This window comes from Rutidosis leptorrhynchoides, chromosome 5, assembly GCF_046630445.1.
Source record: "Rutidosis leptorrhynchoides isolate AG116_Rl617_1_P2 chromosome 5, CSIRO_AGI_Rlap_v1, whole genome shotgun sequence".
Lineage (NCBI taxonomy): Eukaryota > Viridiplantae > Streptophyta > Magnoliopsida > Asterales > Asteraceae > Rutidosis > Rutidosis leptorrhynchoides.
Window position 1 is genome coordinate 433,368,486 of NC_092337.1, and position 27,072 is coordinate 433,395,557.

Below are 27,072 nucleotides of genomic sequence, written 5' to 3' on the forward strand. Positions count from 1 at the left end.
TGGTAGATAGTAAGAAAAACTGGTGGGAAACCGATAGTAAGTTGAAACGGTGGCGAAAAACAATCTGGGAGACAAAGTTCCCGAATAAGTGTGACTAATGAAGTCGTCGTCATCCTTACGCGTATGAATCTTGAATTTACGTGTGTTACCAGAAAATTGCAGAATACGAGTTCGTATGATGAAAACTTGGTACCATTAAGAGGTTCACCTAAGAATGATTCAAGTAGTCAAGTAAGTGCTATCTATAGTAAATGTATGTCAGAATGCAATGGTTAACTATCCGGTTGTAGTCTAGATTCACTAATGCGTCCTAACAACTCTATCAGACACACTAATGCACATCCTAGTTCCCTACAACCAACGCTCTGATACCATCTGTAACGACCCGACAAAATCGTCATTGACGGCGCCGCTAACTTAGGTCCCGTTAAGTGGTCGTAGTCCCTATATGAGACTCGTTTGACCAAAATTATGTCGCATTCATTTGAATCGCACAAGATTTGCAAAGTTTAGTTTACCAAACGGTTCGACAACAAGTTTAAGTTTACAAAAGTATAAAGTATAAATGAAATAACTTGCGACATAATAAGTTTAAAATCACGGTTGCTATAAATAGCGTATGTATGTAGACAAAAGTTTGAATCCAAAGGTGCTATCACTAGCGTATGTATGTATGTATGCTTGACCCCAAGCAAGAAATCAGAGTGTATGCAAGTATGCTTGACCCCAAGCAAGTATGAGTGTACGCGGAAGCATGTATCAAATAGCCAAGTATGAACCTGAGAAACATATAGAAAACTGTCAACGAAAAACGTTGGTGAAATCAGAGGTGTTTGTAGTAAACGTTGTTTTTGAACCACAAGATTTAGTATTCCCATAACGTTGATTATCAAAATCGTTTGCATTCCAAAAGTATTGTTCGCGAGCACCCAATTATCAAGACTTAACGTTTCCTTCCATAGAACCCTATCACAATAGTGTTAGAACATACACTGTTTCTCGAAAATATATTTCATCCGTAGACGGTAGCGAACCGTCCGAAATGAGGGTTTGTCAAACCCGTATGGCCACACAATATAAGTTCTCGCTTACACCCTGCAAGTGTAACTAATGATAATCGAATTGAGGATTTTTGTTCTAACTCGCTGTGGAATGTTTGTTTCCTTCTACTTGTGTTCAAAGTATCAAAATAAGTAGTACAAAATGTAACAAAGTATATGTTCCTCAGCCCACGATTTAAAAGTATAAAAAGTTGTTGAAAAGGTGGGACTATGATCTCACCTCGAGTGCACGAGTATAAATGTACTTCACAAAGTAAACGTGTGCATGAAAGTTGCTTAGCCTTGACCTAAACAAGTAAGTTGTATCAATTAACCGGTTACGATACAAGGTCGGGCGAAATTTGTTCGATTAGTCCTATGGCTCGTTACGACTCGATTATGTAGCACGTGAATCATGTTGTCAAGTTTCATGCAAGAATCAAGTATAAAATACGATTAAAACGATTTCATAAGTGTTTGGTTAAGTTTGACTAAAAGTCAAACTTGGTCAAAGTCAACGGGGTCGGGTCGGGTATCCGACAATTTTTTCATGATGAGAAAGTATATATAAGCATGTTGGCCAAGTTTCATGTTAATCGGAGTTACGAGTAAGCGGGGGTGAAAACGTAAAAATCAAAAGAATTTGGGACAGACCAAAATGGCGCGCCGCTCCATTTAACTGTTCAGCAAGTCTGACAGTTTTCACACTCAAGCACGAATCTAACTTCAAACAATCATAACTTGTGAACCGTAAACATTCAAAACACGTATCTTATATTGTTAGAAAGGTATTTTGACAAGGAATACAACTAAACACATTTCATCAATCAAATCCATCATTAACAACAATGAAAAGCTCATCAAATGATCATTAAACGTTCAAAATCAAGGTTTCAAGTTCACAAAAACGCATTTCTTGACTCGGGAATCCAATTTACACATACGATACGCCGTTTTGAAGGTAATGAAACATACATGGAAACTAAACACTTATCAACAACATTAACAAGCATTCGATGCATCAAAAGTTTGTTTTAAGTTTATCAAACCCTAACCAAAATTCACAAACTCATTAATCATGTTCTTGAAGTTTTCTTAATCAACCTACACATCAAAATGAAGCTAGTGATACTAGTAACACAATTAAAACATGAACTTTAACATTTAAACAACATTTAATCCTCCAAAATCAAAGATTAAGCACACCCATTTCAAATGTTCATACTAGTTACTCAAAACAACAAATCGAGCAAATAAATCATATATTCATGCTAGACACGAGCCATAGACACTAACTAACACCATTTCAAGTATATAAAACGAATTTAGAGAAATCCAGTGTTTTTAGAAAGTTACCCAAACTTGATGAAATTGGTACCAAAATGTAGAGGATGAAGAGAGGATCACGTAAATGTAATTTGTTTTGATGTTTGCTTCTCTAATCGGATTTAGATGATGATTGAATTGATTGAGAGAAAAAGAGTGTTCTTGAGCTAGAGAGAAAAAGGGAGAAGAGAGGTGAAGTGAATGAGTGGTGATGGTGGGGTTTGACTAGTTGACCTAGTCAACTAGTTAGGCCCCTTTGCAACTTTGGTCCCTCAAGTTTCAAAGCGGGTGCGAGAATTAACCAAACGAATAATTTAAAAAAACGCTCGAGTGAACGAGTGATGTTATAATTAAATAACGGGAATATTATGAACGTTAGCCAACGGAAAATACGAATTTAAATAACGAAAGATATTATTTTTTAAAAAAAAAGACAGTGTTAAAAATAAATTTAACGGAAAAATGCGGGATGTTACAGGTACTAACCACAAAAGTCACACAAACCTTAGGTACCAACGACGCAAATTTTAAACTTTAGGTGTTGTGATGAAAATGATTACAAACCACGGGTACCAACGGCGTAATTGTTTCCTAATACAATCTAATTAACGGAATATATAAAAATTGGCCCTTATAAAAACTAATTTTTTAATACACATAAAAATTTAATATTACTAAAAATAATCAACAAACAAAATATTTATAAAAAAACAGCATTAAATTGTTTTATTCTTAAATAGTTGTAATCTCATTATATTTAAACTATTTTTTAAATAAAACGACACTCGTAACTTTTTTATAAATAAAATTGTTGCAACTCTTTCAACTCATATTCTCTAATACATATATATAAAATTATCAGTTCATTTTATAGAATTATTAGTTCATTTTATTCGTACTTTCATATATACCCATATAGAACATATACATACATATACGATACACACACATGCTACCGATACATACAAAATCATGAACAAGTGATGAAATCGTGCCTTGCTGCTGCTGCTGCTGCTGCTGCTGCTACTACTACTACTACTACTATTATGTAATAAATGACAAAAATAAAGAGAATAACATTAAAAAAACCATTCATCAATAGAATAAAATTAACCAAAAAGATACAAACAGTAAAACAAAAACAACCAAAACTAACTAGCGAAAATGCTTAACAATAGTAGAAATAAGAATCCTAAAACAAAAACTAAAGCCAAACATAAAACGTAACGTAAAGCTCAAAACCACTAGAGAAAACAAATTCAACACGTCAAAAAGACTAAATAACAGGATACCAGACAAACTCTTCTATTCCTTTTATATAAGCGTCAACTTTTTCTAACTTAGAGCCCGATGATTCTTGATCTTAAACTTCTTATTCTTCGTGTTAATGAGCTAGCTTCCTTTCATCGCTAACGAACCTAATTGAAATGCCATCAAAAGAAGAAGATGCATCATGAGTACCTTACACATCCGTCTCACAACCAACAACCTCGACACCCTCATCTGTGAAACACAAAGACTCGGAAGCCATTGAACCCTTAGACTTAACGTTATTATTCTAGTAAGAAAAGAGAAGCCAAAGAATATTTTAGGACAATTAACCAAGTATTAGGTAAACTATTTAATTTTTGTTTTCTATACGCACATGGTAGAAACATTAAATTGTGGACGTGCTCCATGTATAGTGCTAGTGATAATTAGGGCCTTATTGTTATAAACTCGTAAAATAGTCACAATCGAACTTTTCTAATTCTGTTTTCACACTAGCTTTCATTAGGAAATCGATCGATCAATTGATCAACCGCGTATTAGAACGATGTTCTTTGAGTGGAGAAACTTGAAATCGGTAGGTAGTGCACATGCGTACACAATGTACATGTCACATCACGTGACCCATATGTTATCTACATTCGTATTATCGAAAATCTCTTGTCAAATATTATGATAAATAAAAACGATAGTAGACATATTTACCTATAGTGAATTCAATTTTTTCTAATAAATATATGTAAATGATATATTAAAAAATAAAGATTAATGCGAGACAGTGGACTTAATTTTAGTTTGATATATATATTTATATTTATAGTATGTACAGAATTCCATATAATGTATATCAATATATTTATAATTTTAGTTTGATATATATTTATACATTATATTTATATAATGTATATAAATATAATATAATATATTTATATTATGTGTTTTTTTTACAGTAATACTTATTTGATATTCCTTAAGTCTCAATTTAATAGTCTCGTTCTATTTGGATATTCAAAATTAATAGTCCACTTTATAGTATATAAAAATAATGAGATAATGTTCTTTTATATCTTTATTTTATGCATGTAAAATAAAATTATAGATAAAATGTAAAGGGTAAAACAGTAAAGTAATTAAAAAGTATAGTGTGATAATAACATATATTAAACTGCGTGTCATTTTGTCGGTGGACTATTGAATTGAGATAGAGAGAGTATTTGATAGGAACTTCTCAAAAGTGAGACAAAAATAAGGCAAGCGATTGAATGGACATGAGGTTATCGCATATGGAAGAATCGGAATCAAAATTTATTTAAGAACAGGTGTTGGAATGTTCCGGTGACACTAAATAAAGTTCAAGCGAAAAGTTTTGAATGAAATTCGAGGATAATCAAGAAAAAATATGTTGATTGGCTTTCGTGGAGTACTGAACCTGGAGGGTTGATAGCTTCACGAATTACATACGGGACTTCTAGTTGCTTTCTCAGCATCCTACATTGCCTGTGATGATTGATTAAATCATATATTCGTGTTATTTGGTTCATGAGTTATATTTTGCCCAGAGTTCGTGTAAGAGTAGTTACACTATATGTTAAGGGGCACAACGAACCTTATCATTGAACCACGACGACAACAATCCCTTGTGCCACCGTTGTCAATAGCATCGTGGTGATAGTTGTGGGGCGAACAACAAAAATGACAACCGGGAAGGGGGTAATGTTATTGGCAAGCTCATTTTTTCACTTCTTTATTAAACCAATACCAATTATATTTTACCACGTTACAACAAGTAATAAAAATCTTGCTTTTCAAGAAAATAAAATAAAAAGTACTTATTAGATAATGTAATAACTGTACAAATCACACGTCATATAACACACACTTTGTTCACAGTTGTTTTTACAAGCTTTTGTAAAATATGAAGTTTTTATTAATTTTTCACACTTATAATTGTAGATTTATTGCATTTATCAGTGTATAATATCATCAAATTCACATTTAATTGTAAGAAAAAAGATTGACACTCAAACCACTTATTACAGTGACCGTAACGTGTAGTCAAATGTGATACTTTTTGAAGGAGAGAAGAATCAGTGACATATCAATGCTAAATTTTGAAATTGTGTTATGTAAGTGCTAAATTTTAGTAGGTCTATCCCACCTTATTTTATTTATTTATTTATTTATTATGAATAAATAAAATAAAGAATTAACATCCATTAATTTAAAATATTACAAACCACAAACAAACAAACTACATAAATTAAGATTCATAAAAAATACATAAATGAAATTCTTAAATATAAAAATTAAAATTCTTAAACATATTACATAAATTAAAATTCATTCATAACACGAAAGTTTGGAGGAAAGTGTCAATTATGCTCGACAAGATCATCCCTTAAATGATAGTGCGCTGTCTGTATTGTATTTCACTAGTATTGTTTCCCGATCTCTTTCTCTATCTCTAACACGTTAGATAATGTCGATGGTTCAGTAAGCATTTCTTTCTTAAATCGATAGCGAATCCATTGTTTTCTTGTACCACGTTGTGTACAATTATTACGTAAGTGTGCATTACCCATCTCATCTTCTTCACACTCAAAACTCGAGAATGTGCCTTCAATATAGCAAGCAAACCTTGCAACACCCCAAAAGTTTTCTCAAAATTTTATTCAGACACTTGCTTGAAATCTCGTAAATTTGGCCAGTGGCTCGTTAGTATGACACTAAAACGAAAACATCTCAGAAAATATTCGGCGGATACTTACGTGTCTCCGAAAAGTAATCCTCCAATAATCGTTGATTCACAACACCACGCTCCCTCGGGTACGTGAGGCTTGTGGTTGCGAAAACTAACCCACGTAATTTTGAATGAAATCCATTATAATTCGTCTTCGTTTTTGAAGCGAAAATTAAAATGTATGAATTCTTTATATAATTTTTCTGAATAATCTGTAGTCTGTAGATTAAAAGAATAGTAGGAAAAAAAGAGAGGTAACTGTGTATAAAATGAGAGAAAATGTGTTATTTATAATCGTAGCAAGTGAGTTTTTGAAAAAAGTAATAATAGTAAAATAAAGTGTCCATTGTCAAATGACTATATAACCACAACCAATCAAAACACACTAAATGGAATCTCACGCCCTTTTCTGCTCGTTGGAAACAAACTGACGACCTCATGGCTTTGTTTTGACGCCTTAGGATGAAATTTGATGTCATTTTCACACCTCGTAAGACGAGTTGCATGTAACGGTGGAAGTAACTCCCGTTACTTGCATCCGTGGCAAAAAGAAACGCTCAAATTCCTCCGTAATGGTGTGTCACTTGGTGGCGTTTTTGGGTCTTGCGTTTCTTTTCAACACCAAAAGTAACTCCCGTTTCTTTTTTCTTTTTTATTATTTTAAAAATATTATTTTTACCTCCTTTTAATACTTAACTCAATTATATTTTAACACATCATCACAAAACTCCTAACTAACACCAAAAAGAAACACTACCACTACTCCATCCGAAAAAGAAACACGGCCTAGTCATCCAAAAAGTGCAAAAAGTCCAGCGACATCACAAGTAACACCACTCACCGTTACGAATAGTCTAATGGGTGGTCTTGGTTGTGTACAAACACAAATTTAATTTAATTACATTTAAAAGTGAGGAAATTTGTTACATATCATATCTTAACATTTTAAGTGTGATTAAATTTATAATTGTACTCACAAATAAGTGTACTTTTTTTCTTACAATATTATATGTGGAAGTTTGACGAAAGTTTACACTCGTAAATGTAACAAATTTACATCTAATTATAAATGTGAGTAATTTAACAAAAATTTCATACTTTTTAAAAGTGTGTCAAAATGTATGTAAATAAATGGTATATTTGTTGGAGTCTTATCATAAAAAATGAGTGTCACATGAATCGAATACGCAGAATATATAGCATTCAAGGCTCGGTGTAGGTGGTACGCATAACTATATTTTAGTGTTTGTCAATCGAAACAAGATTATATAAACGGGGAAAAGCGGTTAGTAAATATGATCATTATGCTTTTAAATTATCGTTAAAAGTTTTCATCAAAACTTACGTACTCATTGCACTAACATAAATTAAATAAATTAAAGCTATTTAAAATACAATCAAACCTTTTAGTAAATGCACAAGTGATCTAAATAAAACGTCAATTAATTAATAATTCAAACAATTAGAGTGTATCTAAATCTAAATCTAATTATGGGTTGTGTTGGATATCCATTTATATGTGAAGTCTGAAGTGGACGACTATGTGTATGTAGGGTCATTATTATGACTCTTTTTGTATTTTTAGCCATTTGAAGTTGTACACTCCTGGAAATCACCCTACCCAATGCCTATAAATACCCATCCATTTTCATGCAAACTACAAACAACTCACTACTCTTTTTTATATTATCAAACATGGGTGTTCACAAAGTTTCGAGTGTTGTTTTTTTGGTGCTATTAGGTTTGGGAATTAGTGCGGCTACTAGAGCTCTCTTGACTTATGAAGAGAGTAGCCACTATGGTGTAGATGGAGGTGGTGGTGGAGGAGGAGGTGGTGGTAGTGGCGGTGGCGGTGGAGGAGGTGGTGGAGAACATGGTGGTGGATATGGTGGTGGAGCTGGTGAAGGAAGTGGTGCAGGGTATGGTGGTGGGGCTGCTGGAGGTGGAGGAGGAGGTGGTGGTAGTGGAGGTGGTAGTGGTGGAGGAGGAGGAGCGCATGGTGGCGGTTATGGTGGTGGAGAAGGTGGTGGGAGTGGTTCGGGATATGGTGGTGCCGCAGGTGGTGGTTCTGCAGGTGGTGGTGGTGGAGGGGGACATGGAGGTGGTGGTGGTGGAGGTGGAGGAGCTGGTGGTGCTGGAGGAAGTGGATATGGTGGTGGTGGTGGTGCCGGTGGTGGTGCGGGAGGATCTCATGGTGGACATGCAGGAGGTGGTGGTGCCGGTGGTGGTTCAGGAGGTGGAGGTGGTGGTGGTGCTGACGGATATGGAGGTGGTGAAGGAGGTGGTGAAGGTGGTGGTCATGGTGGCTATATGCCTTGATGTGTTTTTAACATGGACAATGAGTATGAGTGTTATTATTGATAATAAGTTTGGAACAAAAACATTTGTCATATGGACTAATGTTATTTAATGAAAAATTGATGCACTTAAGAGCATCATCATGAATTTGTAACGTTAATTCAAGTGTTTATTAATATAAGTGTTGGTGTATTTTCTCTAACAGATATTATTATTTTAGTTAATATAAATTATAATTATAATTATTATAATTATAATTATAATTATAATTATAATTATACTTATAATTATAATTATAATGGGTTATTTTGCTTACACACTCCTAGCGTAAATCACTAAGAAGGCGAAAACACGGGCGAATATTGTCGTAAACAAAATACTACCACGTTGTATATATTTTTGTAGCTTGATCACTAGCCCACAAAAATTTATATACTTCATGAAAATGTTCACTAAATTTTAGATTTATTCAATTATACTATTAAACTTACCAAATACATTAAACTTTATCTATCATCTATACTGTTGGGTCATAACCACTTAATCAACATAAGTGAATATTGTGTTGGTTAGGTGCTTAGGGATAGAAATGGAAGATTGTGTAGAGGATTTAAATACAATTCTTAGGGTTCATTCATAAACAAGTTAGTCATTGCAAAAATGGAGTTCAGGGAAGTCTTTTTATCATCTCATTCTATAACAAACTCCATTTGCAAATAATACTATTATTTTATCGCTTTTAATTTATAATTTATTGCGGGCAAGACATAAGAGTCATAACCTATGGTATATGTAGTCTTCAGAGGATTTACTCAATGAATATCTTCTAACTCCGCAATGAGCATCGGCAAAAGCAAAAACACAAATCAACTTACTACTTGAATTTGAATTGTATTTTTTTATCAAATATAAACTGGATCTGAAAATATTTCTCTCCCGCAATGATACCACGTGTAGACTTTAATCCATAGCTAGAATCATAAAATGCAAGAATTAAAGTAAAAGTGATAAAATGATATTATTTGCATATGTGAGATTGTTACAAAATGAAATGATTTCATAAAAACTTTCTTAAACTCTATTTTTGCAATGGCTAGCTTGTTAACAAATGAACCCTAAGATGTTGAAAAAATTAATTTCCCCCGTGACCACGGATGTTTACCCACGATGACAGCGGACTGTTGTAAAGCGGTAGTTTCCCTGAAATTAGTCGGCTCGCAAAACTAGTAAAAACCATGTTATACAAAAAAAAAATTGTATTTAAATCCCTTGTATAACACAGTCACACACATTTTTTTCTAGTCCTAACCACATAAGAAACACAATAGTGACTTTTGTTGACCAAGTGGTTATGACCCAACACTTACTATCACCAACCAAATTATGGTACGTGGGTTGTCGATGGTTTCGAGTGGTGATTTTGAGGGTTTTCAAGTCGTGGTGTTAGATGATTAATGTTAGTTTTTAGGTTAGAGGTCAATATGGTTGGTGGTCTCAAGAGGTTCTTAGATGGTTTTATAAAGTCGTTTTAGGTGTTTTATGGTGAGTGGTTTTTGTATCGTTCAAAGTTGTAGGATGTTTTGGTTGGTCGTTTGAGTCGATATTCCCGAGTTATCTTGGGTTTTTTTCCATGTGGTTGTAGTTCGTCTCATTAGCGATGGTTTTAGTAGTCTCGAGTGATTTATATGTTGTCCCATACGACGGTTCAAATGGTCATTTGTGGTGTGATGGGTTTAGAGGATGGAGTACTTGTTGAATCCTTGAGTTGATGTTTAATGTTTTGTAGATTTGTTCCAGGGTTGTTTTATACTAGCTAGTTCATTTAGTCAGATGCTACGTGTGAGATTGTTTTCAAGTTTGAGATCAAGATGTGTGATTGTTTTGATAGGGATCTAAGCTTCGTCTTATTTTTTTATAAATCAAAGGGTTGTTGTGTTTATTGTTTTGGGATCGATTTAACGGGTCAAATCAATTGTTATACTCAATATCTTGTGCGAAATTCACGATGTTAAGTTTACTAACTAATAAACTTTAATACGATATCGATTTACACTATGGAATGAACGTTTTGATATAATTAATCGATACTTAGAGTTGCAATATGAATATGAACAACTTGAAACAAGCATAAGTCCATAAAAAATTAATAACCAAAGTCTTTAGATAATCAAATGTCTAAATTACAATAAACGTGATAAAGAATTAATGAACTAGGGACTTATGCACTAACAGCTATAATGGTTGGAGACTTTGAAAATAACTATCTGTGTTACTTATTGTATATTACGAGTATATAAAGAGATATAACAACTTATGGCCTTTCGAGAAGCCTTCTTATGTCCCGGTTAGGTTTATGATTTCTAGTGAGGATGGGTTTGCAGAAAACCTACAAGTATGTGAAAGCGGTGACGTCATGTAGACACACATCATCATTCTTTTTTGGCAATTATTAAAATTATATTACCTTTCTTGATCATTTTCGTATATTATAATACTTTTTTGGACATTTTGACCATTAAATATTTATACATTTATTAGTTTGATTTAGATCCATAATTGAATTTAAACTGGAGCTTAATGTAATTACGAGCCCGAAATTAGTGCATGATAATTATAAGTGCGATTGTGAACTACTAATCCGATTAAAGTGATTGTAACTAAATCACAAACTCGATTTGGGTAATCGATATTCACAATTGGGTGCTTAATTAACTGTTAATCGAACTCGTAACATCACATTAAACTTTAGTTTAAATTTAATATGGGATTTCAATCATAACTATAAATGTATGAATGTTTAATAATCCAAGAGTCCGATACGAAAATTACTATGAAAGGTAATGTAAATTTTATAGTTACCAGAAAAGGAAGACGATGTGGCATCTACGTGGCGCATACATGATGATGTGGGTGTCATATTACCCATATGTCATTTAAATTGTAATCCTTTTTAACAAAAATTGAAAAACACATTACCTTTAGAGCATATGAAAAGATCATATTACTTTTATTGGCAATTTAGACAATTTACTTTACTTTTTCGGGCATTTACGCTTTTATTAATATAATACTCCATCCGTCCCTAATTTACTGTCCATTACTTCATTTTGGGATGTCTCAAATTAATTGCTCACTCCCACAAATTGAAAAGAATCCATAAATAGAATAGAATAAGAAGATTAAGTTTTATTATGCCACTAGACCGTTTGTATCGGGGTTGATCCAACCCGGTTGGATCCTATGTGGCAAAGAGGCAATGCCTCATTTCATCAGTATCGATGTGTTTGATTGGCAATTTGATCCGTGTTGGTTGAAATGCATCGGAAGCAGCAACGCACGTTGCTTCAATTTTAATAATTTTATATTAATTTAAATATATTATTTTTATCCTTTTTTAATATTCATCCAATTATATTTACCGCATTATAACAATACTCATAACCCACACCAAAAACCAATACAACCAATACTCCACATCAAAAATCAACACATCCTAGTCCGCAAAAAAGTGCAAAACGTAAGCAACACGAACCCACAACACGAGTCACCACTACAAATGGTCCTAATGTATGTGGATAACATTAAAGAAAAAAGAAAATGTAATGGTAAAATTGGAAAGTAAACAGAAAAGTATAGTACTTTTATGACATTTCTTTAAACTGTGTTTTTTTAGAAGATAATTAATATGAGCGAATACAGTAATATAATACTCGTATGATTTTTCTACCATTTCTACCTTCTCAAAAAACATTCATATTTTCATATTTCAATCTTATGTTTTGTCAAAGAAGTCGGCCAACCAATCAAAGGTACGTCTTGGGGTTCTTGAAGAGTCCCAATCATGGTACCAAAATGAACCAATCGTATATTATATTGATTGTATATTTTATTGACACTAGTAGTGGAACTAGCACTTTTGTAACCTAACCAAACCAAATAAATTATGTTTGTTATCACAAAATAGCCTCTATTTCTACTATCTTTTCATATACTACAGAAATGTAGCATTAAAGCCGACACTAATATGTGCTCCAATCCAAATCATGGTATTTATTTTCGGCTTGCACATGCCTTAACTTGTAAGTGGAGATGTTTGAAATTTTGGCTTCACTCACTTTTTCTATATGTAGATAATTGTTGATAACTTAAAATTATAACTTTGATGTCTACTTAATTTTTGGGTAAAATATTATCATGTACACGAATGTTGGGTGCAAATATATATCGAATATCATGCTCATGTGCATATATTTATCTATATATCAATTGGTAACATGGCAACTACTGTTCAAATTTCAACATAATGGATCCGAGAGACCAAATTTCACCATGGTGGTTGTAGAATTTTTCACACTTGTTAAGCAAACATTGATCTAGATAACTATTAGGGATTGGCAGAGACAACAATCAAACTAAAAATACACTCGTTAGCAAAATAACAATCCATACAAGCCTTGTGTAATTGAATTACATCTCACATGCAACAAACGGATGAGAAAAGTTAAAAAGATAAGTAACGAACTCGACACAATAATTTACGTGGTTATATCGGATCTCAAAACACATTGAAAAAGGTTTAGTCCACGCCTCCACAGCTACAAACCATATATTTTTCTTTATATTCAACTTGGTACAATGTTACATTGAGACTAAGGGGTTTATTTATAGTGAAACACAAAATTTAAAGCCTTTAACGTTTTCTAATTCAACACAAAAACTTGTGAAAGATCGTAATCTTGTTCCTCGTGTAAATGTGGCCTCAAGCAAACTTAGCTCCTAAGTTACCTCGATTTTCTTTCCTTTCGCTCTAGCTTCACAACTCCTAGCAATCTCACACTTAAAGATTGAACAAAACTCCAACTTAGATTTTCATTTCATGTTCGTCGAAAACCCTATATGTACCGGCAATCAAACATAGGACATGCCCGCTATAATTGCGCAAGCTGACAGACTTTCAATAAAGAGTCACTTAATCGAAAATCAACAACCTCAACTCTTAAATTTAAAGACACCCGCTGCAACTTATGATCATGATTAGAAACTCTTTTGATATCACCGAACAAGGCATTTAAAAAAGCCTCACTGCTAGGCCCGGTTTTTTACGGGAAAGAAATTCTTTCGACACCAATAATCGCTAAGCTATACCAATTTTAGTTATGAAAGGAACTACTGATATATATATATATATATATATATATATATATATATATATATATATATATATATATATATATATATATATATATATATATATATATATATATAATGTAGATGACATGATGACTTCTCAACTTATATTTACTCATGCACGGAGACCAAATCACACAGCTCAGAGTCCATTCCATTTCCCAACATTACATTCATGTCTATTTCATTTCCCAACTTGATTACGCAAGATTTCAAACAAATTCATACGTATTACGGAGTAATAACTATCTGAACTTTCATTTCTCAAACTACATTAAAAGAAGTTTCAAATTAGCTTATTAATAATTGATATTCATCCCTTAAATCTAGCAAAAACAATTAAACTTTTTTCTAAAAAAATAAATAAGCTCATCCCAGAATCCCTTAAAAAGAAGAAAAAAAATGTCACGTGGCAAACCGGTGTCTTAAAGTCCGGTTTGCCATGTCACTCTGCCATGTGGATAAAGTTAATAGAAACCGAACTTTGGAACACCGATTTGACCAAACCTTTTGTAAAGTTTTTTTCAAAATTTCTAGTTTTGTAAACATGTTACCAAATATTACTATTTCAAAAAAAAAAAAAAAAATCATATTGCCATAACTATACGTTTATTGATGATATTACAACGGGTTAAATCTTCTTTAATTATATATACGTTACATGCGTTATAAAAACTGATCTCAAATTGCAATATAATAAGTGGTTAAAAGAGTAATGATATATCCTCCAATGTCTTCCTCTTAATTATCATCGTATCCAATTGAAATATTGATATTTGGTTAGATCACCAAATCATAGGAGGGGGAAAATTAGTACGTAACACATGTATCATTAGGATGATTAACTGATAGAATAGTATGATTAGGTACGAAGAAAAAATCTTTTTCCCGTTTTAAAATAGGGCATGAAATTGATCAATACATGAAACATATTATTCAAATAAAGATTCACACAACCCGACCAAGAATAAGATCGTTTGAAGAGCCAATCTCGTATGCCAACTTCTAATACTCCCTAGTAAACTTAAACTACAACAATATAGCAAATGGATATAATGTTTGTGGAGGAAGGACCGAAACCTGCCAGGTGCCCCTTCTATGTTCGACCTCTGTTTTTGTCTTTTCAGTGCATAGAAGTTTAAAGAATCTTCACAATGGATGACATGTTTAATGTAACAATAATGGATGAAATTTTATGATCATCACAAAAATTATGATTTCATTCTTCTTTTATATATATGATGATGATGATAAATAATGTATCGCATTGCACTTTAAAGATATACGTTTGATTTGGAACAAAATAAACAAGCTGAAAAATAAACAGGCTAGACTTTTGGTATATAAAGGATTGATAGATTATAGATTATATTAATAACAATGAACATATCAAATTACCAATACATGAACACTTGCAGCAACATAACAATTTGTTGCAAGCATCTACAGAGAGATATTAATCATATCATATATCATATTATTCATAAAAAGATTTCATTAATCATTAATTGACAATTATTCATTGATTTATTCAAGGAATATAACCACCATGACCACCACCTTCACCACCCCCACTCCCACTACCGCCTCCATGCTCACCTACACCGCCACCACTTCCACCGCCCCCTCCCGAGCCTCCACCATCACCTCCTCCACTATATCCACCATACGACCCTCCGGCACCCCCTCCAGCTCCACCACCACTACCGTATCCACTTCCTCCTGCTCCTCCAACGCCATCTCCTCCACCACCGCCACCACCATGTCCACCTCCACCACCAGCACCCCCAGCACCACCATATCCACCACCTATCCCACCTCCTTCTCCTCCACCATAACCACCACCATGTGCTCCTTCTCCCCCTCCACCGCCACCTCCACCTCCACTACCACCACCACCTCCAGCTACTCCACCACCATAGGCTACCCCACCATGTCCACCACCACTTCCACCTCCTTCACCGCCACCGGAACCACCATCTGACGCTCCTCCTCCACCTCCACCACCCCCTCCGGTACCACCACCTCCACCGCCTCCTGCAGCTCCACCTCCATACCCTTCACCACCACCTTTTCCAGCCCCACCACCATATCCAATCCCATGCTCTCCTCCTGCCCCATAACTACCACCTCCTCCACCACCACTACCCCCTCCACCACCCCCACCCCCACCACCAGCTAAACCACCATGAATGTAAGAACTACTCTCTTCAACACTCAAAAGAGCTCTAGTAGCCACACCAATGCCCAAACCTAATAATACAAAGAAAATAACACTCAAGACTTTGTGAGAAGGCATTGTTAATAAGAATGAGTATGACTTGTTTGTAAATTTGCATGAAATGGGTTCTATATATTATATATAGGCATCCATTGTGTAATGTGGTATCTAATCCTAGTGGGCTAACACATGCAAAAAGAAACATCCTTCCGTTATGACCCTACTTAGTGGTCCGGTTCATCCATGCCCAACTACAGATTGTTTTCTTGTAGCTAATGTGCTTTTGCTGTTTCCCACATTTTGATTGTTCTATATCTCATTATCATTTTACATAATCCCTAACTTACAATTGGAACATAGCTTTCAAATCTGTAACTTTTGAGGTGAAAAGTGCAGTTTATTACAGCAGTGATCCTCAAAATGTGGTACAAAAACTATTTGGATTTGGATTCACATGATAAGAAAGCAAAATGGTGTTGGAAACACGGACCAAATATGGCCCATAAGACCACCCATGTAGCCATGTGTAATACAAACTCAACCACTTCCACATTACCCTTATACACTAATCACCACCACAGTTTTACAAAAAAAGGAAAAAAAAAAAATTAGGGTTCGCCTCTGCTGCTCGCACCAGCGACTCAAGCGATTCATCTTTCTCTCTGATTTCTGCTGACTGATTCGTTGAAATCGTGTACAGATGGTTACGTATTCTACGATTTTACTCCGATTTTCTTCCAATCGATTGGAGATACAGTCAAGTCTTCGTGTCATCTGTTACAAACCCAGATTTTTTCGGTGATTCCTTTGGATCTAGCGAAGTTGTTAGCCGCTTATCTGTTTTTTCTGATTCATTATAATTGATCCAGATACGGGTGAAAATCTTACCGCCATAGCCGCCACCGTTGTAACCAACATTGCGACAATCTGAGATATTTCTGTCCTTCCAAGCATTAGAAGGTATTGTCTACTATTTTTTACTTAAGTAATAACGTCGCAGGGCTAAAAAAAATTTCGTTGTTGATTTTATGGATTTTTTTTTTTTTTTTTTTTTTTTGGGTTAGGTTTTGCACCAAATATGCTTGGAATCTGTTGCAATGGTGTGGTAGGTAGTTGTCGTGGTTTGCATTAAACAACCAGTTTCGTTTACATTTGTTCGTTTACTGTTATGCACTTTGGTTATTATGATGGATGTTTTGATATACGAATGCTTGAAATTGTGGCTAATGTTTTATGATTTGCAACTGTTGCTAGATTTTTTTTCAATTGTGGGTTACGATCGGAGAAAATGAGTTGTATCTTGGCAAGGCAACTGAGTTGAAGCCATGGAATCTCATGTACTTCTGGATGATAAACAATAAGTTGTATGTTGGCAGCCTTATATACTAATAGACACCCGATTTTTGGTCGTTTTGATCAAAAAAACTCTAATAACGACATTCTGATGATGAATTGAAAAGCATATAGTTTTCTCGCAATGGAATAGATATGTCATATCTTGGCAGGGCAAACAATTAGTTGCAACAATGACGATTTATTTTTCTTTGCTTTGAGCTATTACAATGGGAGGCTGTGATGATAAATTTGTGGCAGCCTGATTGAGTAAGGAGAATAAATTGCTACTATATTGGCAGGGGTTAGCACTATGGCGTGGCGTGGCAACCTACAAGTTGCAGCCATGGAGTGGCGTGGCAACTTAGGAGTTGCAGCCAAGGCGTGGCGGGCGACTTACGGGTTGCAGCCATGACATTTCATGTTCTCTTTGCTTGGATGTATGCAAATTACTGAGCCTCGGTTATCTTTTTCCTTATTTGATACTATTTGTTTCAAATTAAATTTTACTGTTACTGTGTGCATACACCTTTTTTTTTTTTTACTGTTGATGCGTTCTTACCAAAAATGAAAACCCTTTTGAGATTTCAAACCCATCCCTATATATAAATAACACTACTTTTTTTTTTTTTTAATTTTTTTTTTTTTTTTTTTGTTATTTTATAAGAACTGACAATTTGATGCATTAGTATGATGTAGATGTTATACAATACTTACTACCCTCTTAAGGAGAGCGATTGACATAACTATTTTTTTTTTCATTATATGTTTTGTATCTGATGAAAATGATGTCAAATTGGGTACTTCTCTTGATGCATTATCTGTGGAGGATGAAAATGTTGTGGTTTTTAATGATTCTGACAGTGCTGGGTACCTTTCAGAGGTTAAATCTTATCTTTAGTGCGCTTTTGTTAGTTGATCTATAAAATATTTTACACGTTTTTTTTTGTGTGGTTAAACATAATAGGATCCAAGCAGTGAAAACTGTCACGGGAAATGGCACGGTTTTGCATACCACATGTGCAGGTGATGTTTTGCCTGATTTTAGTTACTACGTCCGCTATTTGCTACACTCACAGCTTAAGGTATTTTCATTGTGTTATTTCAGTGATGTACATTAGGTAACAAAGATATACGGCAGGCATCATGTACCAGTAGTGGCTAAATATGTTGGTTGTTTTATACCATATACATATTGGGTAAAGATTGCCACCTACGTGTGTCACTACATTTCGTTAGTAATGTTGGCCCAAGTGTGCGACTACTTCTGTGTTTCAGGGTCGTTTGCTGTTTCTACTGTTGGTCCTTCGAGTGCTGCAGGTCATTAAATTTTTATTACCTTTTGCTTCATTTTCATATTAGCCTTACACTTTTGTATAAATCATATGAGAAACACACCCTAACACAACACATCTTTATAATTGCAGCTGTTTCTACCTTTGTGTTGTATTAGTGTGTATTTCTAAAAAGGATACTTTTGTATGGTCCTTATACTTTTGTTGTGTACCATTTTATTATTAATAACTTCGGTAATGTGATCAACTGAATTGGTTTGGTTATTAAATATTAAATTATTTGAATTTGGTAACATCGTCAATTAGATTAGTTTAAGTAACAATTTTCATATTACGCTCACTATTATAAAAAAGTATGATGGAAAAGTTATAGTTTTGTACCAACATATCCATTTATTTGAATTTTACATGTTTTCATTTGTCTAACATTTTTGTATTACCCAGGTTTGTAACAATTGAAAATTAACGAGTGTTTGGGATTGATAAGAATAGAAGATCATTTCCACATATTCTCATTAGAGATGACAAAATGGTTGGGTCAGTTTAAGACGCGCAACTTAAAAGAGGTGGGAATATGGTCGAGTCAGGTATGTCACCATCTCCCGTATCTTAATACTTCTAAAACAGTCGCAACAAATATATTCTATTTTATTGCTTTGTGGCGTCAATTCAGAATTGAATTTAATGAATCAGTTCGTGTGTGGGTTACTACATTGAAGTTGGATTACTCAAGGATGTGATGACCAAGGTATGTTGACATGTGTGTATTCATATAATTCTTTTGCGAATCAGTACTGTCTGAGTTCTTCTTCTTATTGTTTTTGTTATTGTTATAGATTTGTGGTGGTGGGTCTTAAACTCTGCACATTTATTTTGCTTTTCACTAAGCTTATTGAGCGATTGTTCACTAAGGAAGAGATTCGTATTCTGATGGTGAGTCTAGATGCAACTGGTAAAAACACAATTTTGTACAAGCTCAAATTGAGTGAAGTTGTCACCACTATTCCTACTGTTGGTACACTCATATATTAATACAACTAAGCTTGGACTTTGAGTTTATATCACTTTGTGCATTAATCAAAGAACCTACCTGTATAGGTTGTATTGTAGATTGAATTGTATGTCGTGTAAAGTGTTAATTATAGGTGGTGAAATGGCCATGAACTGCGCTTTCGTAAGCGGGTCAAAATGGATGCAGGTCACCATGATAGCGGTGCTATCCGATACGGTATTTTGGGCTAACGTGAGGTGTTTGACGTATAAAATTAGATGAAGGAGGAGATTCTGATTTGCTTATAAGGAAGCCGTCGTAGCCCCCAACTCAAGTGCAACAGTTTTTACTGCAACCCGTTCTTTTTGCCAAGTGTACATAGAATTTTGATTATGATTACCTTTAAACCAGCTTGCCATATACATTACACCATATATTCTCATGTGCTTATGCTCAATACTAGATTGTTGTACTGACTGTAGTTATCAGCACTTGGTAATACTATTCTTATAAGGCCTTGCTTGGTGTAGGAGTATTTTTTGAAAATGGACTTGACTGACCAAATGGTCAGGGTCTGTTACTGTTAAAATTATTGACCAAGAAGTTTTTCCAAATAAAAATCGTTCAACTTTGACTTTTATTTACTCAAAAAGAGAGGACATGTGTTTTTAAAGTGCTATGTTATCTTTCCAGGAAACTAGCTTTGTACATAAAAAACAATTTATCCAACGTAAACTACTAACAATGAACAACAACCGGCCAAAATATCCACAACAATTTCGCCTCTAACCGATACCGCAGCAACGCCCGGTCAGATACTTTACTAGTTATGCTTCTAAAATTGCATCTACTTACAATAGAACTTTTTATTATTTAGTTATTATGCTAGTCTGAACTCGGAGGTGAATATTTAGCATCAGATACTAAATATTATTGTTACATACAATAATCTCCTTACTCATTCACAAAAAGAATCTAACATTTAACATCTATAATCTATTTTCAAAATAGTAACAAACCATTAAAACACTGCAATGATGTATCCACCTATGATGATGAAAAGGCTTCAAAAATCCTAACTTTAACATTCACAACTTACATTTATCGAAAACCTGAAGAAGCAGCCAAATTACGAGAGTGTTGCCTAATGCGCTCGCTTGATCTGCTTATGTTTTTTCTTGGAGATGTCATTTTTTTGCTTTTCTTATTCACTGAACCTTCACTCTTGGGTGTCACCAGGGCAGCCATTAACAGGTTTCCTCTTGCACAAGGCATCCTCTTACATTGTTTGAGTGCTTCACGTTTAACAGGATCCTCAACTTCGAGGCTTCTTAGTCTCTTGTTTAACTGTTTCTCTACAGATTTCATTTGTGCCGGCTTTGCAGCAAAAACAACTTCTAAATTACAACACCAACCATCCATTGTATTAGTTTATGAATATCATATTGGCACTAGCAAATTTACAGCTATACTAACAACATTGTAAATCAAGTTAAATTACCTGAGTTCTCGTCATCGGACAGATCGAGTTTGAGAGACCTTGGTGGTGTTGATGGAGTAAATACTTTATCATTATGGTTGTAACCATGTTCTTTAAGGGTTAAAGGAGAACTCGCTTTTATTACATGATGATTTATCGGCCTGAGTGGTGTCACAGTGTCAAATGTAGTTTTTGAATAGCTTGTGGAAGTAACCCGTGTACTTTTTTGAATTTCAAGCTGATGGTTTGATACATACTTTTTAAGGTTTTGGGGAGATTTTTCTTTTATGGCGCGATTAATTGGCCCAGGTGGGACCAATGTGTCAAGTTCAGGAGAATGAACTTTGGATGAATTAATATCATCATGGGAATAAATACTTGGTGAATCGAGAGTTTTTGAGGTGTGATCGATGTTCTCGAGTACAGATTTAGGTGAAGTGTTTGATAAATTTGAATCCAGTGTTGGTTTATATGTTTCCATAAAATTAGAAAACCAAGGTGTGCCCTGTTTTGCATAGAACAGAATGTATGCCTCCTCTGACAGAACATGAGTTTCAGACACACTTGACACCTATCATAAAATAATTTGAAAACTGTCAGCAAATTTCAAACTTTGATGAAAAATTAGATGGGATATATAATATATCAATAAACTAGATTTTTGAGCCCGTGCGTTGCACGGATGTGTAAAAAACCGTGCATAAAATCTAATTTGCAGTTCATATTATATGTAAATAGCATACTAAAAGAATATGAAAAGTAAAAGAATTAATTAAGAGCCCGTGGTATTGACAAATTTTAAAAATTCTTTTGAGTTTAATAGCTCGTGGTGTTGACAAATTTTAAAAATTTCTTTTAAGTTTAAGAACCCGTGGTGTTGACGATTTTTAAAAAGTTCCTTTGAGTTTAAGAGCTCGTGGTGTTACAAATTTTAAAAGTGATTTTAAGTAGTGTTAATAACTTAATGTCTATAATTTTTTTCTCACCATTAATAATCGTACAAAATTAATTGATTTTTTCTTTTAATATATAAATTATATACTACGTAATAAATTAATATATAAATTAATTGAATTTTTTTTCTTTTAATATATAAATTATATACTACGTAATAATCGTACAAAATTAATTGATTTTTTCGAAGAATTATTTTTTTGAGTTTAAGAGCCCTTGGTGTTGACAAATGTTAAAAGTTTTATTGAGTTTAAGAGCATGAGGTGTTGACAAATTTTAAAAGCGATTTTGAGTGGTGTTAGTAACTAAATGTCTGCAATTTTTTTCTCAACATTAATATCTACTATGTAATATTTAGAGAAAATATGAGTACATTGAAAATTTGTCATGGAATGTAACGTTAGTAAAATATAAGTTATATTATTTTAGAATTATTATATACAATTATTTTTTGAATAAAGTATAACCCGCGAGTTTAATTTTAGAAAAGTTGTTCGTTATTTTAGCAAAATAATGGTACTCGGAAGAGTCGTCATGTATAATTAATATTATAATAGTTATATTTGCGTGTTCATAAATATTTAAGGACTTAAACTGTAAATTCAAATCACTTCTATATTTATTGCTAAAAAGAAATGTATAGATGTATAGATGTATAGATAGATAGATATATTACCTTTCTGTCATCAAACTTGTACCATGTACCAGGTGTGGAACGAATATAACAATAATAATGGCCACTATTAGATGTGAAGGCTGCATGTACAACTACTGCATATAGTTCATATTTCAAATTCACCTGTTGAAGAGAACGATAATAAGATATTTTCCCAAAAGAAAAAAATATAAATAAATAAATAAATACACACGAGAAGAACTCACGTCGTCAATCTGAGTGCTGTAACAATAAGCCTGCAAGTCCAACTCCAAAGGAAATTCAACATGTTTGTCTATTTTCTGAACAAACGATCCATCACATTTGAATCTTTTCAGATGAAAAGCACATATAGGAGGAGCTTGATCCAGCATAAGTTGCTTGTCAACAGACACCTTTTGTTTACATTGGTCACATGTAAACTTCATCTCTTCATCTTCAATGTGTTCGAATTTAGTGAACGAGTCAAGAGCGGTTACAAGACTATTTGCATTCTCAATCTCCAAACTGAGATCAACTGATGGCTCGTAGGTATCAGATATGTGATTACAATTGCAGCACCTTAACTGCAATTCATACAGCAAAATAAACAAAGAATAAATCATGCTCAATTGCAACACCTTAACTGAAATTCATGTACCAATATCTTAAAATTTAATATACTCAATATGAATTAAATTCTTACTTTGCTAATAACACGGCCTCCGAATACTTGCTTGACTAGATTACTATTTTGTGAACATAGAGCAACATCCTTCGATTTTAAATTATTTAAAGAACTTTCAAGTCTATCCAGAAAGCATTGCAGGAATTCATGAGCATCCTCCTGTTGAAATCTTTTGAATGAAGATGAGAAATCTAATAGTCATGTAGTTAAGAAATATACAAATAGATATACTGTAAGAAACATATATATTAACAATGTATAGTGAGTTGACGATATAAAAAGAAAACACCTATTATTTGCAAATTAAAAATAACAGATAGAAGGATACAACTCAAATTGTCAACAAACTTCCAAGGAGAAATGCTTTTTCCAGTTGACGATAATGAAAGTTCAATATGTTCCCTCAAAGCACAGATCAAGCAAAATCTTTCATTGCTATCTGCAAACCCAAACAATGATATCATACACTTTGCAAAACATTCTAACAATCATAAACAGCCAACGTCAAGTGTATTAGTTCATGACTGATGAGATAACCCGATTTCACAAAGTACAGTATAAAAGGAAATGATGCTTTAGGACGTACAATCGCAAGGTGTCGGATGCATGAGCATATAGAGACCCTGAACAAGTAAGACAGAGTGTGTAAAACACTGCAAAACTGCATTGAAAAAACATGTGTTGCCAAGATTGTCAAGCCCTGCACCCTGCAAATTCAAGCCAATTAGCCAAAAAGGATGAAAGGGAGTTGATGGATGCAAATTAAAACAATACAAAAAAAAAAGACTGGCAGAGTGATGCAACTTATCAACTTCTAGTTCGTAACTGTTCAAGCTTAACAAGAAGAAAGCAAGCATTGATCAAAAAACACATCCTCAAGAACTTATACATTAAACTACAAATGCAAACTACTAGTCGCTTGAGTATTAACAGAAGCAAAAAAATGATATTTGCATTGAACTTCGACAAAAAATAAAATGAATTTTTTTCTAAAATGATCATAAACTCAATAACTTTTAGAGATAATCGGTTATTAGGTGCAAACCAAATACCCGTATCGGATACTGAAAGAAACAAATGTGTGCTTATGAGCTTATGGGAATTCAGTGTGCTTATATATTAGATGTTATTGGGCTAAATGATCCTACAAAAACACTAGTACAGCAAGATCAAACACATAGGTAAGCAACTAAAAAATTGGCACAGTAGTGAATACAAATAAGAAAGCCCTAAGTGACCAAAGCGGGCAGTCTTTGTCCATCATTGCAGAATTGCTGATATCCAAAATTGAGTATAACTTAGACTCCTTTCCAGACAAAACAAACTCATATGACCGATCTCTATCTTTGATAACTGAATTAACTAAATTTTCAACAAATAGTGCTAAACTACAGCATTTTAATCAAATAGAATCTACCGAAATACAATAACACTGATTACAATATAATCAAAATGCAGATAGATTCGGATAAAATCTTCACATTAATATACTAGCAACAGTAAAATTGTATAAGAGTACTATCTTAAAACTAATAGCAAATCAAAATCAAAATCAAAATAAATAAGATAGAAAGATAAATAAGTTATACCACCATAGACGGCTTCTCATAGTTATCTTCATACCAACCGGAGGAAAACGGTTTGTACACCTCCGGTTCAGTCTGATTACACGAAATCCACGCATCAGTCTCATCATCAATATTATTATAATTATTATCGTTATTTATATTATCATTAGCTTCAGCAGCGTCTGATGAAAATACCAACGGTTCGTCAGAATCTTCTAGAACTTCAGTTGACATCAACCGGTTCGTATCTTCTTCCGGTATTAATTTAAAATCCTCCGGCGATTCTTCTTCTTCTTCTTCTTTTGAAATTTCATCAAAGAGTTTACGAGCACTAGCGTGAACATCGATTTTAGGGCCACGATGAGTCGAACTATAATCTAGGGTTTGTGAATAATTTTTGGGGATTATGTGTGAAGTAAGTGATTGAGGCGGTGTAAATGAGATTTGAGAAGAATCAGCCATCGGAAATGAAAATTGGCGAATTGATGGTGTGAATTAGGGTTATTGAGAGGGGAATTTGGGGGAATAGTGAAAATGGGGGAAATTAGGGTTTTGAATTTGGTGGAGTGTAAGCGAGGGAAAATAATTGGGGATAAAAAATTAGGGGGAGATGAAAGTGGTTGGAAATAATTTGATTTTCAACGCGGTTTTGATATTAAGATTTTTTTAAATTGGGAGGGAAAATCAGCCGCCATTTTTCATAGATTTCGATTCACCGATTACGAGTAATCTCGCAAATTTGGTAGATGATGGTAAAACTGTAAAAACTGGTATGGTGTAAACTGTAAAAAAGGTATTGTGACGAGTTGGCGAGTTGCAACCTTTTTATACGGAGTAACTATTTTGGTCAACGTTTGCTTTTAAGTTTTTTATGGTATTTTAGTTAACGAGCTACTCGTATTATAGGAGTGGAATTAGTAAAATGTTAAGCAGTATAGATGGCTAAAAAATAATGAAAAATAAAAAATAAAAGGCCTTGAACTACTTATAGCCGACGTTCAAAACAAAATGTCGGCTTCTAGAACGTTGAGGCTAAGAGTAGCTCAACGCCAAACTCCTGACGTTCCGGGAAAGGAACTTTGAAAAAAAGAAAAATTATGACTCTCGGTATTCTAAACAATTAAGTCAATACACTAAATAATGAACTATTGAACGATCTTAAAATGATTTATGGTTGTGGTCTTATATTTCCGATAGAGTTTAAATAAAAATATTCACCCTTACATATATGCTAACTAGAAAAATTAGGAAAATATTCGAATAAATATATTCGTCCTCTAATACCAATTGTAACGGTTGCAAGTGACCCCGTCACTTGCTGATGTGGACCAAATGAAACGTCCTTTTTAGCTGTAACAAGGCATTACTTTTGGCGTCACTTTGGTGTTAGTTATAAAGTGACACCAAAAGAAACGGATGTCACTTGTATAGTTTATTTTTCTATTAATTTGAAAATATTATATTATTTTTATCCCCTTTTAATACTTAACTCAATTATATTTTGACACATCATCACAGTACTCTTAACTAACACAAAAAAGAAATACCACCACTACTCCACCCAAAAAAGTAACATGGCCAACTCATCAAAAAAATGTATAAGGAAAAAACGCCACAAAGAAACGCCAGAACCGTTACAAATGGTCTAATGTATGCAACTAGAAAAACTTTATTCATTAATTGTTTTTTAAGTAAAAAGATAAGCTTTGAAATACGTATATCGTAAAAAAAATCTATTTTCTTGCGGGACATGTCCTGAGAATTTAATGGTCTAGAACGAGGTGAAAAGAAAATCCTTAGGCTCTAACGAATAATATACGGAGTAAACTATTTAAAAAAGACTCTTTCAGCTTTACTAAAATGTTATATTGCTAGTGGACTTTTATTTCTTTTATCTAGTTGGACTTTTGATGATTGTTTTTGGACCTATTGTGTTTTGCTTTCGTTATTTCATTTGTGTTTTTCTAATTCCTACACTTATCAAATCTCCGATTATATTAATATATATTACAAATTTGGTCTCCTGAATATCGAGGGTCATGATCGGTC

General features: G+C 33.7%; 3 protein-coding genes and 1 long non-coding RNA gene across 7 annotated transcripts; 2 read left to right on the forward strand and 2 right to left on the reverse strand.

Moving 5' to 3' along the window:
* Positions 1–8,052: 8,052 nt before the first annotated feature.
* On the forward strand, positions 8,053–8,854 carry LOC139850728 (uncharacterized). Its single transcript, XM_071840280.1, has one exon. It carries the CDS (start codon positions 8,071–8,073, stop codon positions 8,692–8,694), a length of 624 nt encoding a protein of 207 aa, XP_071696381.1. The 5' UTR covers positions 8,053–8,070; the 3' UTR covers positions 8,695–8,854.
* Positions 8,855–15,298: 6,444 nt separating this feature from the next.
* On the reverse strand, positions 15,299–16,159 carry LOC139847688 (uncharacterized). The gene has a single exon (XM_071837413.1). The coding sequence runs from the start codon at positions 16,157–16,159 to the stop codon at positions 15,392–15,394; it is 768 nt and encodes a 255-aa protein (XP_071693514.1). The 3' UTR covers positions 15,299–15,391.
* Positions 16,160–16,651: 492 nt separating this feature from the next.
* Positions 16,652–20,244, forward strand: LOC139847330 (uncharacterized). Of its 3 annotated transcripts, none has more exons than XR_011759443.1 (7): positions 16,652–17,041; positions 17,146–18,296; positions 18,381–18,439; positions 18,522–18,733; positions 19,153–19,295; positions 19,382–19,723; positions 19,842–20,244. It is a non-coding gene; the product is annotated as an uncharacterized lncRNA (long non-coding RNA). The 3 variants fall into 3 exon arrangements; XR_011759445.1 differs by having other exon boundaries at positions 19,382–19,660; positions 19,907–20,244; XR_011759444.1 differs by having other exon boundaries at positions 19,402–19,723.
* A 345-nt stretch (positions 20,245–20,589) lies between these two features.
* Positions 20,590–25,625, reverse strand: LOC139847718 (ubiquitin carboxyl-terminal hydrolase 21-like). Of its 2 annotated transcripts, none has more exons than XM_071837442.1 (8): positions 25,045–25,625; positions 24,042–24,162; positions 23,784–23,894; positions 23,474–23,646; positions 23,016–23,354; positions 22,810–22,932; positions 21,201–21,750; positions 20,590–21,093 (listed from the first exon to the last, which is right to left on the reverse strand). In XM_071837442.1, exons 1-8 carry the CDS (start codon positions 25,483–25,485, stop codon positions 20,801–20,803), a joined length of 2,151 nt encoding a protein of 716 aa, XP_071693543.1. In that variant the 5' UTR covers positions 25,486–25,625; the 3' UTR covers positions 20,590–20,800. The 2 variants fall into 2 exon arrangements, with proteins under 2 accessions (XP_071693543.1, XP_071693542.1); XM_071837441.1 differs by having other exon boundaries at positions 20,590–21,096.
* Between the last annotated feature and the right edge of the window lie 1,447 nt (positions 25,626–27,072).